The sequence below is a fragment of the Syngnathus acus genome, chromosome 24, assembly GCF_901709675.1.
Source record: "Syngnathus acus chromosome 24, fSynAcu1.2, whole genome shotgun sequence".
Classification (NCBI taxonomy): Eukaryota; Metazoa; Chordata; class Actinopteri; order Syngnathiformes; family Syngnathidae; genus Syngnathus; species Syngnathus acus.
Genome location: NC_051108.1, coordinates 4,777,259 through 4,795,013, shown reverse-complemented (window position 1 = coordinate 4,795,013; position 17,755 = coordinate 4,777,259). Strand labels below are relative to the sequence as shown.

At 46.3% G+C, this 17,755-nt stretch overlaps 1 protein-coding gene across 6 annotated transcripts in view; it reads right to left on the bottom strand.

The window, feature by feature from the left end:
* Positions 1-17,755, bottom strand: part of LOC119117714 — a 66,436-nt gene that overhangs the window by 32,426 nt on the left and 16,255 nt on the right. For all 6 annotated transcript variants that reach the window (XR_005096583.1, XM_037244170.1, XM_037244169.1 and 3 more), the window contains exons 53-111: positions 17,565-17,708; positions 17,254-17,421; positions 16,885-16,914; positions 16,667-16,810; positions 16,352-16,519; positions 15,981-16,010; positions 15,763-15,906; positions 15,448-15,615; positions 15,079-15,108; positions 14,861-15,004; positions 14,554-14,721; positions 14,185-14,214; positions 13,967-14,110; positions 13,648-13,815; positions 13,279-13,308; positions 13,061-13,204; positions 12,746-12,913; positions 12,377-12,406; positions 12,159-12,302; positions 11,840-12,007; positions 11,471-11,500; positions 11,253-11,396; positions 10,938-11,105; positions 10,569-10,598; positions 10,351-10,494; positions 10,036-10,203; positions 9,667-9,696; positions 9,449-9,592; positions 9,134-9,301; positions 8,765-8,794; positions 8,547-8,690; positions 8,228-8,395; positions 7,859-7,888; positions 7,641-7,784; positions 7,322-7,489; positions 6,953-6,982; positions 6,735-6,878; positions 6,420-6,587; positions 6,051-6,080; positions 5,833-5,976; positions 5,518-5,685; positions 5,150-5,179; positions 4,932-5,075; positions 4,613-4,780; positions 4,244-4,273; positions 4,026-4,169; positions 3,707-3,874; positions 3,338-3,367; positions 3,120-3,263; positions 2,801-2,968; positions 2,432-2,461; positions 2,214-2,357; positions 1,899-2,066; positions 1,530-1,559; positions 1,312-1,455; positions 997-1,164; positions 628-657; positions 410-553; positions 95-262 (exon numbers count right to left, since the gene is read on the bottom strand). Coding sequence is in view for 5 of the 6 variants with exons in the window: in XM_037244170.1 (XP_037100065.1) it covers positions 95-262; positions 410-553; positions 628-657; positions 997-1,164; positions 1,312-1,455; positions 1,530-1,559; positions 1,899-2,066; positions 2,214-2,357; positions 2,432-2,461; positions 2,801-2,968; positions 3,120-3,263; positions 3,338-3,367; positions 3,707-3,874; positions 4,026-4,169; positions 4,244-4,273; positions 4,613-4,780; positions 4,932-5,075; positions 5,150-5,179; positions 5,518-5,685; positions 5,833-5,976; positions 6,051-6,080; positions 6,420-6,587; positions 6,735-6,878; positions 6,953-6,982; positions 7,322-7,489; positions 7,641-7,784; positions 7,859-7,888; positions 8,228-8,395; positions 8,547-8,690; positions 8,765-8,794; positions 9,134-9,301; positions 9,449-9,592; positions 9,667-9,696; positions 10,036-10,203; positions 10,351-10,494; positions 10,569-10,598; positions 10,938-11,105; positions 11,253-11,396; positions 11,471-11,500; positions 11,840-12,007; positions 12,159-12,302; positions 12,377-12,406; positions 12,746-12,913; positions 13,061-13,204; positions 13,279-13,308; positions 13,648-13,815; positions 13,967-14,110; positions 14,185-14,214; positions 14,554-14,721; positions 14,861-15,004; positions 15,079-15,108; positions 15,448-15,615; positions 15,763-15,906; positions 15,981-16,010; positions 16,352-16,519; positions 16,667-16,810; positions 16,885-16,914; positions 17,254-17,421; positions 17,565-17,708 (6,810 nt within the window). In the remaining variant the exon portion in view is untranslated. The remainder of the gene's footprint in view (positions 1-94; positions 263-409; positions 554-627; positions 658-996; positions 1,165-1,311; positions 1,456-1,529; positions 1,560-1,898; positions 2,067-2,213; positions 2,358-2,431; positions 2,462-2,800; positions 2,969-3,119; positions 3,264-3,337; positions 3,368-3,706; positions 3,875-4,025; positions 4,170-4,243; positions 4,274-4,612; positions 4,781-4,931; positions 5,076-5,149; positions 5,180-5,517; positions 5,686-5,832; positions 5,977-6,050; positions 6,081-6,419; positions 6,588-6,734; positions 6,879-6,952; positions 6,983-7,321; positions 7,490-7,640; positions 7,785-7,858; positions 7,889-8,227; positions 8,396-8,546; positions 8,691-8,764; positions 8,795-9,133; positions 9,302-9,448; positions 9,593-9,666; positions 9,697-10,035; positions 10,204-10,350; positions 10,495-10,568; positions 10,599-10,937; positions 11,106-11,252; positions 11,397-11,470; positions 11,501-11,839; positions 12,008-12,158; positions 12,303-12,376; positions 12,407-12,745; positions 12,914-13,060; positions 13,205-13,278; positions 13,309-13,647; positions 13,816-13,966; positions 14,111-14,184; positions 14,215-14,553; positions 14,722-14,860; positions 15,005-15,078; positions 15,109-15,447; positions 15,616-15,762; positions 15,907-15,980; positions 16,011-16,351; positions 16,520-16,666; positions 16,811-16,884; positions 16,915-17,253; positions 17,422-17,564; positions 17,709-17,755) is intronic.

Sequence of the window (17,755 nt, the reverse complement as noted above, 5' to 3'; positions counted from 1 at the left end):
TGAACCTAACCAGAACGATCTTTCGAAAATGTATGGATGGACACCGACTGACTCCATTTGACTCCGTGGTTGTTTCAACACTTTTTGGACTTACTTGAGATTGGTTTACAGGACTCTCCAAGTGGAGGCACTCCATATCTGCAGTCACAGGGTAATGTACTGGCATTGCTGCATCCACCATACGTCAAACAGGTGTCACACGACCAACCAAAGGACTCTTCGCACTGGCACTCAGGTCCTCCAGTAGCGTTTAGAGGGCAGGCTAAAAATGATATTGCGCCAAAGAATTCTTTCGTTACCTACCCATTTCATAACATGTGATTTGAGCAGCTCGCAACATTTGTCCAGGAGGGAGACCGACCGACCGACCGACCGACCGACCAATCAACAGAAAAATATCCATCCTCACCTGTGGTCAAATTCCAACTTTGGAGTGCTAACTCTTCTGCTATCGCTAATGGGAAGGATATATTCTCTAGAGCATCCCTCAGTTGATTCCAGATCTCTGATGGCTCAGCGTTGGTTGGAGTGTCAACAATAAGAACAATGTCCACTAAAGTAGAGGGACGACACTTTTTACATGTTCCCTCCCGCAACAGTTATGACCTACACAGCCTTATACAATACCTTCTATGGATGGTGGACATGGGGCGATACCTGTGGAGAAGAAAAAAAAACATGATTCTAGATAGGGGCAAAAGATTGATTGTCCTTGTCAAATTGTATCCATCCATACACGTAACGTAGTATTTTCCAACGTCTTCACAGAAGTCGCAGAGCCTATGATTCCTAGATTATGCTGGAGGGACTAGGTCTCACAGCTGGCCTACAAACACCTCAGCGGACGTGGTCTGAGATGGGGAAGTATCCCGTTTTGGACTGGAGGTTCCCAAACCTAACCCTGAACCTAACCAGAACGATCTTTCGAAAATGTATGGATGGACACCGACTGACTCCATTTGACTCCGTGGTTGTTTCAACACTTTTTGGACTTACTTGAGATTGGTTTACAGGACTCTCCAAGTGGAGGCACTCCATATCTGCAGTCACAGGGTAATGTACTGGCATTGCTGCATCCACCATACGTCAAACAGGTGTCACACGACCAACCAAAGGACTCTTCGCACTGGCACTCAGGTCCTCCAGTAGCGTTTAGAGGGCAGGCTAAAAATGATATTGCGCCAAAGAATTCTTTCGTTACCTACCCATTTCATAACATGTGATTTGAGCAGCTCGCAACATTTGTCCAGGAGGGAGACCGACCGACCGACCGACCGACCGACCAATCAACAGAAAAATATCCATCCTCACCTGTGGTCAAATTCCAACTTTGGAGTGCTAACTCTTCTGCTATCGCTAATGGGAAGGATATATTCTCTAGAGCATCCCTCAGTTGATTCCAGATCTCTGATGGCTCAGCGTTGGTTGGAGTGTCAACAATAAGAACAATGTCCACTAAAGTAGAGGGACGACACTTTTTACATGTTCCCTCCCGCAACAGTTATGACCTACACAGCCTTATACAATACCTTCTATGGATGGTGGACATGGGGCGATACCTGTGGAGAAGAAAAAAAAACATGATTCTAGATAGGGGCAAAAGATTGATTGTCCTTGTCAAATTGTATCCATCCATACACGTAACGTAGTATTTTCCAACGTCTTCACAGAAGTCGCAGAGCCTATGATTCCTAGATTATGCTGGAGGGACTAGGTCTCACAGCTGGCCTACAAACACCTCAGCGGACGTGGTCTGAGATGGGGAAGTATCCCGTTTTGGACTGGAGGTTCCCAAACCTAACCCTGAACCTAACCAGAACGATCTTTCGAAAATGTATGGATGGACACCGACTGACTCCATTTGACTCCGTGGTTGTTTCAACACTTTTTGGACTTACTTGAGATTGGTTTACAGGACTCTCCAAGTGGAGGCACTCCATATCTGCAGTCACAGGGTAATGTACTGGCATTGCTGCATCCACCATACGTCAAACAGGTGTCACACGACCAACCAAAGGACTCTTCGCACTGGCACTCAGGTCCTCCAGTAGCGTTTAGAGGGCAGGCTAAAAATGATATTGCGCCAAAGAATTCTTTCGTTACCTACCCATTTCATAACATGTGATTTGAGCAGCTCGCAACATTTGTCCAGGAGGGAGACCGACCGACCGACCGACCGACCGACCAATCAACAGAAAAATATCCATCCTCACCTGTGGTCAAATTCCAACTTTGGAGTGCTAACTCTTCTGCTATCGCTAATGGGAAGGATATATTCTCTAGAGCATCCCTCAGTTGATTCCAGATCTCTGATGGCTCAGCGTTGGTTGGAGTGTCAACAATAAGAACAATGTCCACTAAAGTAGAGGGACGACACTTTTTACATGTTCCCTCCCGCAACAGTTATGACCTACACAGCCTTATACAATACCTTCTATGGATGGTGGACATGGGGCGATACCTGTGGAGAAGAAAAAAAAACATGATTCTAGATAGGGGCAAAAGATTGATTGTCCTTGTCAAATTGTATCCATCCATACACGTAACGTAGTATTTTCCAACGTCTTCACAGAAGTCGCAGAGCCTATGATTCCTAGATTATGCTGGAGGGACTAGGTCTCACAGCTGGCCTACAAACACCTCAGCGGACGTGGTCTGAGATGGGGAAGTATCCCGTTTTGGACTGGAGGTTCCCAAACCTAACCCTGAACCTAACCAGAACGATCTTTCGAAAATGTATGGATGGACACCGACTGACTCCATTTGACTCCGTGGTTGTTTCAACACTTTTTGGACTTACTTGAGATTGGTTTACAGGACTCTCCAAGTGGAGGCACTCCATATCTGCAGTCACAGGGTAATGTACTGGCATTGCTGCATCCACCATACGTCAAACAGGTGTCACACGACCAACCAAAGGACTCTTCGCACTGGCACTCAGGTCCTCCAGTAGCGTTTAGAGGGCAGGCTAAAAATGATATTGCGCCAAAGAATTCTTTCGTTACCTACCCATTTCATAACATGTGATTTGAGCAGCTCGCAACATTTGTCCAGGAGGGAGACCGACCGACCGACCGACCGACCGACCGACCAATCAACAGAAAAATATCCATCCTCACCTGTGGTCAAATTCCAACTTTGGAGTGCTAACTCTTCTGCTATCGCTAATGGGAAGGATATATTCTCTAGAGCATCCCTCAGTTGATTCCAGATCTCTGATGGCTCAGCGTTGGTTGGAGTGTCAACAATAAGAACAATGTCCACTAAAGTAGAGGGACGACACTTTTTACATGTTCCCTCCCGCAACAGTTATGACCTACACAGCCTTATACAATACCTTCTATGGATGGTGGACATGGGGCGATACCTGTGGAGAAGAAAAAAAAACATGATTCTAGATAGGGGCAAAAGATTGATTGTCCTTGTCAAATTGTATCCATCCATACACGTAACGTAGTATTTTCCAACGTCTTCACAGAAGTCGCAGAGCCTATGATTCCTAGATTATGCTGGAGGGACTAGGTCTCACAGCTGGCCTACAAACACCTCAGCGGACGTGGTCTGAGATGGGGAAGTATCCCGTTTTGGACTGGAGGTTCCCAAACCTAACCCTGAACCTAACCAGAACGATCTTTCGAAAATGTATGGATGGACACCGACTGACTCCATTTGACTCCGTGGTTGTTTCAACACTTTTTGGACTTACTTGAGATTGGTTTACAGGACTCTCCAAGTGGAGGCACTCCATATCTGCAGTCACAGGGTAATGTACTGGCATTGCTGCATCCACCATACGTCAAACAGGTGTCACACGACCAACCAAAGGACTCTTCGCACTGGCACTCAGGTCCTCCAGTAGCGTTTAGAGGGCAGGCTAAAAATGATATTGCGCCAAAGAATTCTTTCGTTACCTACCCATTTCATAACATGTGATTTGAGCAGCTCGCAACATTTGTCCAGGAGGGAGACCGACCGACCGACCGACCGACCGACCGACCAATCAACAGAAAAATATCCATCCTCACCTGTGGTCAAATTCCAACTTTGGAGTGCTAACTCTTCTGCTATCGCTAATGGGAAGGATATATTCTCTAGAGCATCCCTCAGTTGATTCCAGATCTCTGATGGCTCAGCGTTGGTTGGAGTGTCAACAATAAGAACAATGTCCACTAAAGTAGAGGGACGACACTTTTTACATGTTCCCTCCCGCAACAGTTATGACCTACACAGCCTTATACAATACCTTCTATGGATGGTGGACATGGGGCGATACCTGTGGAGAAGAAAAAAAAACATGATTCTAGATAGGGGCAAAAGATTGATTGTCCTTGTCAAATTGTATCCATCCATACACGTAACGTAGTATTTTCCAACGTCTTCACAGAAGTCGCAGAGCCTATGATTCCTAGATTATGCTGGAGGGACTAGGTCTCACAGCTGGCCTACAAACACCTCAGCGGACGTGGTCTGAGATGGGGAAGTATCCCGTTTTGGACTGGAGGTTCCCAAACCTAACCCTGAACCTAACCAGAACGATCTTTCGAAAATGTATGGATGGACACCGACTGACTCCATTTGACTCCGTGGTTGTTTCAACACTTTTTGGACTTACTTGAGATTGGTTTACAGGACTCTCCAAGTGGAGGCACTCCATATCTGCAGTCACAGGGTAATGTACTGGCATTGCTGCATCCACCATACGTCAAACAGGTGTCACACGACCAACCAAAGGACTCTTCGCACTGGCACTCAGGTCCTCCAGTAGCGTTTAGAGGGCAGGCTAAAAATGATATTGCGCCAAAGAATTCTTTCGTTACCTACCCATTTCATAACATGTGATTTGAGCAGCTCGCAACATTTGTCCAGGAGGGAGACCGACCGACCGACCGACCGACCGACCGACCAATCAACAGAAAAATATCCATCCTCACCTGTGGTCAAATTCCAACTTTGGAGTGCTAACTCTTCTGCTATCGCTAATGGGAAGGATATATTCTCTAGAGCATCCCTCAGTTGATTCCAGATCTCTGATGGCTCAGCGTTGGTTGGAGTGTCAACAATAAGAACAATGTCCACTAAAGTAGAGGGACGACACTTTTTACATGTTCCCTCCCGCAACAGTTATGACCTACACAGCCTTATACAATACCTTCTATGGATGGTGGACATGGGGCGATACCTGTGGAGAAGAAAAAAAACATGATTCTAGATAGGGGCAAAAGATTGATTGTCCTTGTCAAATTGTATCCATCCATACACGTAACGTAGTATTTTCCAACGTCTTCACAGAAGTCGCAGAGCCTATGATTCCTAGATTATGCTGGAGGGACTAGGTCTCACAGCTGGCCTACAAACACCTCAGCGGACGTGGTCTGAGATGGGGAAGTATCCCGTTTTGGACTGGAGGTTCCCAAACCTAACCCTGAACCTAACCAGAACGATCTTTCGAAAATGTATGGATGGACACCGACTGACTCCATTTGACTCCGTGGTTGTTTCAACACTTTTTGGACTTACTTGAGATTGGTTTACAGGACTCTCCAAGTGGAGGCACTCCATATCTGCAGTCACAGGGTAATGTACTGGCATTGCTGCATCCACCATACGTCAAACAGGTGTCACACGACCAACCAAAGGACTCTTCGCACTGGCACTCAGGTCCTCCAGTAGCGTTTAGAGGGCAGGCTAAAAATGATATTGCGCCAAAGAATTCTTTCGTTACCTACCCATTTCATAACATGTGATTTGAGCAGCTCGCAACATTTGTCCAGGAGGGAGACCGACCGACCGACCGACCGACCGACCAATCAACAGAAAAATATCCATCCTCACCTGTGGTCAAATTCCAACTTTGGAGTGCTAACTCTTCTGCTATCGCTAATGGGAAGGATATATTCTCTAGAGCATCCCTCAGTTGATTCCAGATCTCTGATGGCTCAGCGTTGGTTGGAGTGTCAACAATAAGAACAATGTCCACTAAAGTAGAGGGACGACACTTTTTACATGTTCCCTCCCGCAACAGTTATGACCTACACAGCCTTATACAATACCTTCTATGGATGGTGGACATGGGGCGATACCTGTGGAGAAGAAAAAAAAACATGATTCTAGATAGGGGCAAAAGATTGATTGTCCTTGTCAAATTGTATCCATCCATACACGTAACGTAGTATTTTCCAACGTCTTCACAGAAGTCGCAGAGCCTATGATTCCTAGATTATGCTGGAGGGACTAGGTCTCACAGCTGGCCTACAAACACCTCAGCGGACGTGGTCTGAGATGGGGAAGTATCCCGTTTTGGACTGGAGGTTCCCAAACCTAACCCTGAACCTAACCAGAACGATCTTTCGAAAATGTATGGATGGACACCGACTGACTCCATTTGACTCCGTGGTTGTTTCAACACTTTTTGGACTTACTTGAGATTGGTTTACAGGACTCTCCAAGTGGAGGCACTCCATATCTGCAGTCACAGGGTAATGTACTGGCATTGCTGCATCCACCATACGTCAAACAGGTGTCACACGACCAACCAAAGGACTCTTCGCACTGGCACTCAGGTCCTCCAGTAGCGTTTAGAGGGCAGGCTAAAAATGATATTGCGCCAAAGAATTCTTTCGTTACCTACCCATTTCATAACATGTGATTTGAGCAGCTCGCAACATTTGTCCAGGAGGGAGACCGACCGACCGACCGACCGACCGACCAATCAACAGAAAAATATCCATCCTCACCTGTGGTCAAATTCCAACTTTGGAGTGCTAACTCTTCTGCTATCGCTAATGGGAAGGATATATTCTCTAGAGCATCCCTCAGTTGATTCCAGATCTCTGATGGCTCAGCGTTGGTTGGAGTGTCAACAATAAGAACAATGTCCACTAAAGTAGAGGGACGACACTTTTTACATGTTCCCTCCCGCAACAGTTATGACCTACACAGCCTTATACAATACCTTCTATGGATGGTGGACATGGGGCGATACCTGTGGAGAAGAAAAAAAAACATGATTCTAGATAGGGGCAAAAGATTGATTGTCCTTGTCAAATTGTATCCATCCATACACGTAACGTAGTATTTTCCAACGTCTTCACAGAAGTCGCAGAGCCTATGATTCCTAGATTATGCTGGAGGGACTAGGTCTCACAGCTGGCCTACAAACACCTCAGCGGACGTGGTCTGAGATGGGGAAGTATCCCGTTTTGGACTGGAGGTTCCCAAACCTAACCCTGAACCTAACCAGAACGATCTTTCGAAAATGTATGGATGGACACCGACTGACTCCATTTGACTCCGTGGTTGTTTCAACACTTTTTGGACTTACTTGAGATTGGTTTACAGGACTCTCCAAGTGGAGGCACTCCATATCTGCAGTCACAGGGTAATGTACTGGCATTGCTGCATCCACCATACGTCAAACAGGTGTCACACGACCAACCAAAGGACTCTTCGCACTGGCACTCAGGTCCTCCAGTAGCGTTTAGAGGGCAGGCTAAAAATGATATTGCGCCAAAGAATTCTTTCGTTACCTACCCATTTCATAACATGTGATTTGAGCAGCTCGCAACATTTGTCCAGGAGGGAGACCGACCGACCGACCGACCGACCGACCGACCAATCAACAGAAAAATATCCATCCTCACCTGTGGTCAAATTCCAACTTTGGAGTGCTAACTCTTCTGCTATCGCTAATGGGAAGGATATATTCTCTAGAGCATCCCTCAGTTGATTCCAGATCTCTGATGGCTCAGCGTTGGTTGGAGTGTCAACAATAAGAACAATGTCCACTAAAGTAGAGGGACGACACTTTTTACATGTTCCCTCCCGCAACAGTTATGACCTACACAGCCTTATACAATACCTTCTATGGATGGTGGACATGGGGCGATACCTGTGGAGAAGAAAAAAAAACATGATTCTAGATAGGGGCAAAAGATTGATTGTCCTTGTCAAATTGTATCCATCCATACACGTAACGTAGTATTTTCCAACGTCTTCACAGAAGTCGCAGAGCCTATGATTCCTAGATTATGCTGGAGGGACTAGGTCTCACAGCTGGCCTACAAACACCTCAGCGGACGTGGTCTGAGATGGGGAAGTATCCCGTTTTGGACTGGAGGTTCCCAAACCTAACCCTGAACCTAACCAGAACGATCTTTCGAAAATGTATGGATGGACACCGACTGACTCCATTTGACTCCGTGGTTGTTTCAACACTTTTTGGACTTACTTGAGATTGGTTTACAGGACTCTCCAAGTGGAGGCACTCCATATCTGCAGTCACAGGGTAATGTACTGGCATTGCTGCATCCACCATACGTCAAACAGGTGTCACACGACCAACCAAAGGACTCTTCGCACTGGCACTCAGGTCCTCCAGTAGCGTTTAGAGGGCAGGCTAAAAATGATATTGCGCCAAAGAATTCTTTCGTTACCTACCCATTTCATAACATGTGATTTGAGCAGCTCGCAACATTTGTCCAGGAGGGAGACCGACCGACCGACCGACCGACCGACCGACCAATCAACAGAAAAATATCCATCCTCACCTGTGGTCAAATTCCAACTTTGGAGTGCTAACTCTTCTGCTATCGCTAATGGGAAGGATATATTCTCTAGAGCATCCCTCAGTTGATTCCAGATCTCTGATGGCTCAGCGTTGGTTGGAGTGTCAACAATAAGAACAATGTCCACTAAAGTAGAGGGACGACACTTTTTACATGTTCCCTCCCGCAACAGTTATGACCTACACAGCCTTATACAATACCTTCTATGGATGGTGGACATGGGGCGATACCTGTGGAGAAGAAAAAAAAACATGATTCTAGATAGGGGCAAAAGATTGATTGTCCTTGTCAAATTGTATCCATCCATACACGTAACGTAGTATTTTCCAACGTCTTCACAGAAGTCGCAGAGCCTATGATTCCTAGATTATGCTGGAGGGACTAGGTCTCACAGCTGGCCTACAAACACCTCAGCGGACGTGGTCTGAGATGGGGAAGTATCCCGTTTTGGACTGGAGGTTCCCAAACCTAACCCTGAACCTAACCAGAACGATCTTTCGAAAATGTATGGATGGACACCGACTGACTCCATTTGACTCCGTGGTTGTTTCAACACTTTTTGGACTTACTTGAGATTGGTTTACAGGACTCTCCAAGTGGAGGCACTCCATATCTGCAGTCACAGGGTAATGTACTGGCATTGCTGCATCCACCATACGTCAAACAGGTGTCACACGACCAACCAAAGGACTCTTCGCACTGGCACTCAGGTCCTCCAGTAGCGTTTAGAGGGCAGGCTAAAAATGATATTGCGCCAAAGAATTCTTTCGTTACCTACCCATTTCATAACATGTGATTTGAGCAGCTCGCAACATTTGTCCAGGAGGGAGACCGACCGACCGACCGACCGACCGACCAATCAACAGAAAAATATCCATCCTCACCTGTGGTCAAATTCCAACTTTGGAGTGCTAACTCTTCTGCTATCGCTAATGGGAAGGATATATTCTCTAGAGCATCCCTCAGTTGATTCCAGATCTCTGATGGCTCAGCGTTGGTTGGAGTGTCAACAATAAGAACAATGTCCACTAAAGTAGAGGGACGACACTTTTTACATGTTCCCTCCCGCAACAGTTATGACCTACACAGCCTTATACAATACCTTCTATGGATGGTGGACATGGGGCGATACCTGTGGAGAAGAAAAAAAAACATGATTCTAGATAGGGGCAAAAGATTGATTGTCCTTGTCAAATTGTATCCATCCATACACGTAACGTAGTATTTTCCAACGTCTTCACAGAAGTCGCAGAGCCTATGATTCCTAGATTATGCTGGAGGGACTAGGTCTCACAGCTGGCCTACAAACACCTCAGCGGACGTGGTCTGAGATGGGGAAGTATCCCGTTTTGGACTGGAGGTTCCCAAACCTAACCCTGAACCTAACCAGAACGATCTTTCGAAAATGTATGGATGGACACCGACTGACTCCATTTGACTCCGTGGTTGTTTCAACACTTTTTGGACTTACTTGAGATTGGTTTACAGGACTCTCCAAGTGGAGGCACTCCATATCTGCAGTCACAGGGTAATGTACTGGCATTGCTGCATCCACCATACGTCAAACAGGTGTCACACGACCAACCAAAGGACTCTTCGCACTGGCACTCAGGTCCTCCAGTAGCGTTTAGAGGGCAGGCTAAAAATGATATTGCGCCAAAGAATTCTTTCGTTACCTACCCATTTCATAACATGTGATTTGAGCAGCTCGCAACATTTGTCCAGGAGGGAGACCGACCGACCGACCGACCGACCGACCAATCAACAGAAAAATATCCATCCTCACCTGTGGTCAAATTCCAACTTTGGAGTGCTAACTCTTCTGCTATCGCTAATGGGAAGGATATATTCTCTAGAGCATCCCTCAGTTGATTCCAGATCTCTGATGGCTCAGCGTTGGTTGGAGTGTCAACAATAAGAACAATGTCCACTAAAGTAGAGGGACGACACTTTTTACATGTTCCCTCCCGCAACAGTTATGACCTACACAGCCTTATACAATACCTTCTATGGATGGTGGACATGGGGCGATACCTGTGGAGAAGAAAAAAAAACATGATTCTAGATAGGGGCAAAAGATTGATTGTCCTTGTCAAATTGTATCCATCCATACACGTAACGTAGTATTTTCCAACGTCTTCACAGAAGTCGCAGAGCCTATGATTCCTAGATTATGCTGGAGGGACTAGGTCTCACAGCTGGCCTACAAACACCTCAGCGGACGTGGTCTGAGATGGGGAAGTATCCCGTTTTGGACTGGAGGTTCCCAAACCTAACCCTGAACCTAACCAGAACGATCTTTCGAAAATGTATGGATGGACACCGACTGACTCCATTTGACTCCGTGGTTGTTTCAACACTTTTTGGACTTACTTGAGATTGGTTTACAGGACTCTCCAAGTGGAGGCACTCCATATCTGCAGTCACAGGGTAATGTACTGGCATTGCTGCATCCACCATACGTCAAACAGGTGTCACACGACCAACCAAAGGACTCTTCGCACTGGCACTCAGGTCCTCCAGTAGCGTTTAGAGGGCAGGCTAAAAATGATATTGCGCCAAAGAATTCTTTCGTTACCTACCCATTTCATAACATGTGATTTGAGCAGCTCGCAACATTTGTCCAGGAGGGAGACCGACCGACCGACCGACCGACCGACCAATCAACAGAAAAATATCCATCCTCACCTGTGGTCAAATTCCAACTTTGGAGTGCTAACTCTTCTGCTATCGCTAATGGGAAGGATATATTCTCTAGAGCATCCCTCAGTTGATTCCAGATCTCTGATGGCTCAGCGTTGGTTGGAGTGTCAACAATAAGAACAATGTCCACTAAAGTAGAGGGACGACACTTTTTACATGTTCCCTCCCGCAACAGTTATGACCTACACAGCCTTATACAATACCTTCTATGGATGGTGGACATGGGGCGATACCTGTGGAGAAGAAAAAAAAACATGATTCTAGATAGGGGCAAAAGATTGATTGTCCTTGTCAAATTGTATCCATCCATACACGTAACGTAGTATTTTCCAACGTCTTCACAGAAGTCGCAGAGCCTATGATTCCTAGATTATGCTGGAGGGACTAGGTCTCACAGCTGGCCTACAAACACCTCAGCGGACGTGGTCTGAGATGGGGAAGTATCCCGTTTTGGACTGGAGGTTCCCAAACCTAACCCTGAACCTAACCAGAACGATCTTTCGAAAATGTATGGATGGACACCGACTGACTCCATTTGACTCCGTGGTTGTTTCAACACTTTTTGGACTTACTTGAGATTGGTTTACAGGACTCTCCAAGTGGAGGCACTCCATATCTGCAGTCACAGGGTAATGTACTGGCATTGCTGCATCCACCATACGTCAAACAGGTGTCACACGACCAACCAAAGGACTCTTCGCACTGGCACTCAGGTCCTCCAGTAGCGTTTAGAGGGCAGGCTAAAAATGATATTGCGCCAAAGAATTCTTTCGTTACCTACCCATTTCATAACATGTGATTTGAGCAGCTCGCAACATTTGTCCAGGAGGGAGACCGACCGACCGACCGACCGACCGACCGACCAATCAACAGAAAAATATCCATCCTCACCTGTGGTCAAATTCCAACTTTGGAGTGCTAACTCTTCTGCTATCGCTAATGGGAAGGATATATTCTCTAGAGCATCCCTCAGTTGATTCCAGATCTCTGATGGCTCAGCGTTGGTTGGAGTGTCAACAATAAGAACAATGTCCACTAAAGTAGAGGGACGACACTTTTTACATGTTCCCTCCCGCAACAGTTATGACCTACACAGCCTTATACAATACCTTCTATGGATGGTGGACATGGGGCGATACCTGTGGAGAAGAAAAAAAAACATGATTCTAGATAGGGGCAAAAGATTGATTGTCCTTGTCAAATTGTATCCATCCATACACGTAACGTAGTATTTTCCAACGTCTTCACAGAAGTCGCAGAGCCTATGATTCCTAGATTATGCTGGAGGGACTAGGTCTCACAGCTGGCCTACAAACACCTCAGCGGACGTGGTCTGAGATGGGGAAGTATCCCGTTTTGGACTGGAGGTTCCCAAACCTAACCCTGAACCTAACCAGAACGATCTTTCGAAAATGTATGGATGGACACCGACTGACTCCATTTGACTCCGTGGTTGTTTCAACACTTTTTGGACTTACTTGAGATTGGTTTACAGGACTCTCCAAGTGGAGGCACTCCATATCTGCAGTCACAGGGTAATGTACTGGCATTGCTGCATCCACCATACGTCAAACAGGTGTCACACGACCAACCAAAGGACTCTTCGCACTGGCACTCAGGTCCTCCAGTAGCGTTTAGAGGGCAGGCTAAAAATGATATTGCGCCAAAGAATTCTTTCGTTACCTACCCATTTCATAACATGTGATTTGAGCAGCTCGCAACATTTGTCCAGGAGGGAGACCGACCGACCGACCGACCGACCGACCAATCAACAGAAAAATATCCATCCTCACCTGTGGTCAAATTCCAACTTTGGAGTGCTAACTCTTCTGCTATCGCTAATGGGAAGGATATATTCTCTAGAGCATCCCTCAGTTGATTCCAGATCTCTGATGGCTCAGCGTTGGTTGGAGTGTCAACAATAAGAACAATGTCCACTAAAGTAGAGGGACGACACTTTTTACATGTTCCCTCCCGCAACAGTTATGACCTACACAGCCTTATACAATACCTTCTATGGATGGTGGACATGGGGCGATACCTGTGGAGAAGAAAAAAAAACATGATTCTAGATAGGGGCAAAAGATTGATTGTCCTTGTCAAATTGTATCCATCCATACACGTAACGTAGTATTTTCCAACGTCTTCACAGAAGTCGCAGAGCCTATGATTCCTAGATTATGCTGGAGGGACTAGGTCTCACAGCTGGCCTACAAACACCTCAGCGGACGTGGTCTGAGATGGGGAAGTATCCCGTTTTGGACTGGAGGTTCCCAAACCTAACCCTGAACCTAACCAGAACGATCTTTCGAAAATGTATGGATGGACACCGACTGACTCCATTTGACTCCGTGGTTGTTTCAACACTTTTTGGACTTACTTGAGATTGGTTTACAGGACTCTCCAAGTGGAGGCACTCCATATCTGCAGTCACAGGGTAATGTACTGGCATTGCTGCATCCACCATACGTCAAACAGGTGTCACACGACCAACCAAAGGACTCTTCGCACTGGCACTCAGGTCCTCCAGTAGCGTTTAGAGGGCAGGCTAAAAATGATATTGCGCCAAAGAATTCTTTCGTTACCTACCCATTTCATAACATGTGATTTGAGCAGCTCGCAACATTTGTCCAGGAGGGAGACCGACCGACCGACCGACCGACCGACCGACCAATCAACAGAAAAATATCCATCCTCACCTGTGGTCAAATTCCAACTTTGGAGTGCTAACTCTTCTGCTATCGCTAATGGGAAGGATATATTCTCTAGAGCATCCCTCAGTTGATTCCAGATCTCTGATGGCTCAGCGTTGGTTGGAGTGTCAACAATAAGAACAATGTCCACTAAAGTAGAGGGACGACACTTTTTACATGTTCCCTCCCGCAACAGTTATGACCTACACAGCCTTATACAATACCTTCTATGGATGGTGGACATGGGGCGATACCTGTGGAGAAGAAAAAAAAACATGATTCTAGATAGGGGCAAAAGATTGATTGTCCTTGTCAAATTGTATCCATCCATACACGTAACGTAGTATTTTCCAACGTCTTCACAGAAGTCGCAGAGCCTATGATTCCTAGATTATGCTGGAGGGACTAGGTCTCACAGCTGGCCTACAAACACCTCAGCGGACGTGGTCTGAGATGGGGAAGTATCCCGTTTTGGACTGGAGGTTCCCAAACCTAACCCTGAACCTAACCAGAACGATCTTTCGAAAATGTATGGATGGACACCGACTGACTCCATTTGACTCCGTGGTTGTTTCAACACTTTTTGGACTTACTTGAGATTGGTTTACAGGACTCTCCAAGTGGAGGCACTCCATATCTGCAGTCACAGGGTAATGTACTGGCATTGCTGCATCCACCATACGTCAAACAGGTGTCACACGACCAACCAAAGGACTCTTCGCACTGGCACTCAGGTCCTCCAGTAGCGTTTAGAGGGCAGGCTAAAAATGATATTGCGCCAAAGAATTCTTTCGTTACCTACCCATTTCATAACATGTGATTTGAGCAGCTCGCAACATTTGTCCAGGAGGGAGACCGACCGACCGACCGACCAATCAACAGAAAAATATCCATCCTCACCTGTGGTCAAATTCCAACTTTGGAGTGCTAACTCTTCTGCTATCGCTAATGGGAAGGATATATTCTCTAGAGCATCCCTCAGTTGATTCCAGATCTCTGATGGCTCAGCGTTGGTTGGAGTGTCAACAATAAGAACAATGTCCACTAAAGTAGAGGGACGACACTTTTTACATGTTCCCTCCCGCAACAGTTATGACCTACACAGCCTTATACAATACCTTCTATGGATGGTGGACATGGGGCGATACCTGTGGAGAAGAAAAAAAAACATGATTCTAGATAGGGGCAAAAGATTGATTGTCCTTGTCAAATTGTATCCATCCATACACGTAACGTAGTATTTTCCAACGTCTTCACAGAAGTCGCAGAGCCTATGATTCCTAGATTATGCTGGAGGGACTAGGTCTCACAGCTGGCCTACAAACACCTCAGCGGACGTGGTCTGAGATGGGGAAGTATCCCGTTTTGGACTGGAGGTTCCCAAACCTAACCCTGAACCTAACCAGAACGATCTTTCGAAAATGTATGGATGGACACCGACTGACTCCATTTGACTCCGTGGTTGTTTCAACACTTTTTGGACTTACTTGAGATTGGTTTACAGGACTCTCCAAGTGGAGGCACTCCATATCTGCAGTCACAGGGTAATGTACTGGCATTGCTGCATCCACCATACGTCAAACAGGTGTCACACGACCAACCAAAGGACTCTTCGCACTGGCACTCAGGTCCTCCAGTAGCGTTTAGAGGGCAGGCTAAAAATGATATTGCGCCAAAGAATTCTTTCGTTACCTACCCATTTCATAACATGTGATTTGAGCAGCTCGCAACATTTGTCCAGGAGGGAGACCGACCGACCGACCGACCGACCGACCAATCAACAGAAAAATATCCATCCTCACCTGTGGTCAAATTCCAACTTTGGAGTGCTAACTCTTCTGCTATCGCTAATGGGAAGGATATATTCTCTAGAGCATCCCTCAGTTGATTCCAGATCTCTGATGGCTCAGCGTTGGTTGGAGTGTCAACAATAAGAACAATGTCCACTAAAGTAGAGGGACGACACTTTTTACATGTTCCCTCCCGCAACAGTTATGACCTACACAGCCTTATACAATACCTTCTATGGATGGTGGACATGGGGCGATACCTGTGGAGAAGAAAAAAAAAACATGATTCTAGATAGGGGCAAAAGATTGATTGTCCTTGTCAAATTGTATCCATCCATACACGTAACGTAGTATTTTCCAACGTCTTCACAGAAGTCGCAGAGCCTATGATTCCTAGATTATGCTGGAGGGACTAGGTCTCACAGCTGGCCTACAAACACCTCAGCGGACGTGGTCTGAGATGGGGAAGTATCCCGTTTTGGACTGGAGGTTCCCAAACCTAACCCTGAACCTAACCAGAACGATCTTTCGAAAATGTATGGATGGACACCGACTGACTCCATTTGACTCCGGGGGTTGTTTCAACACTTTTTGGACTTACTTGAGATTGGTTTACAGGACTCTCCAAGTGGAGGCACTCCATATCTGCAGTCACAGGGTAATGTACTGGCATTGCTGCATCCACCATACGTCAAACAGGTGTCACACGACCAACCAAAGGACTCTTCGCACTGGCACTCAGGTCCTCCAGTAGCGTTTAGAGGGCAGGCTAAAAATGATATTGCGCCAAAGAATTCTTTCGTTACCTACCCATTTCATAACATGTGATTTGAGCAGCTCGCAACATTTGTCCAGGAGGGAGACCGACCGACCGACCGACCGACCGACCAATCAACAGAAAAATATCCATCCTCACCTGTGGTCAAATTCCAACTTTGGAGTGCTAACTCTTCTGCTATCGCTAATGGGAAGGATATATTCTCTAGAGCATCCCTCAGTTGATTCCAGATCTCTGATGGCTCAGCGTTGGTTGGAGTGTCAACAATAAGAACAATGTCCACTAAAGTAGAGGGACGACACTTTTTACATGTTCCCTCCCGCAACAGTTATGACCTACACAGCCTTATACAATACCTTCTATGGATGGTGGACATGGGGCGATACCTGTGGAGAAGAAAAAAAAACATGATTCTAGATAGGGGCAAAAGATTGATTGTCCTTGTCAAATTGTATCCATCCATACACGTAACGTAGTATTTTCCAACGTCTTCACAGAAGTCGCAGAGCCTATGATTCCTAGATTATGCTGGAGGGACTAGGTCTCACAGCTGGCCTACAAACACCTCAGCGGACGTGGTCTGAGATGGGGAAGTATCCCGTTTTGGACTGGAGGTTCCCAAACCTAACCCTGAACCTAACCAGAACGATCTTTCGAAAATGTATGGATGGACACCGACTGACTCCATTTGACTCCGTGGTTGTTTCAACACTTTTTGGACTTACTTGAGATTGGTTTACAGGACTCTCCAAGTGGAGGCACTCCATATCTGCAGTCACAGGGTAATGTACTGGCATTGCTGCATCCACCATACGTCAAACAGGTGTCACACGACCAACCAAAGGACTCTTCGCACTGGCACTCAGGTCCTCCAGTAGCGTTTAGAGGGCAGGCTAAAAATGATATTGCGCCAAAGAATTCTTTCGTTACCTACCCATTTCATAACATGTGATTTGAGCAGCTCGCAACATTTGTCCAGGAGGGAGACCGACCGACCGACCGACCGACCAATCAACAGAAAAATATCCATCCTCACCTGTGGTCAAATTCCAACTTTGGAGTGCTAACTCTTCTGCTATCGCTAATGGGAAGGATATATTCTCTAGAGCATCCCTCAGTTGATTCCAGATCTCTGATGGCTCAGCGTTGGTTGGAGTGTCAACAATAAGAACAATGTCCACTAAAGTAGAGGGACGACACTTTTTACATGTTCCCTCCCGCAACAGT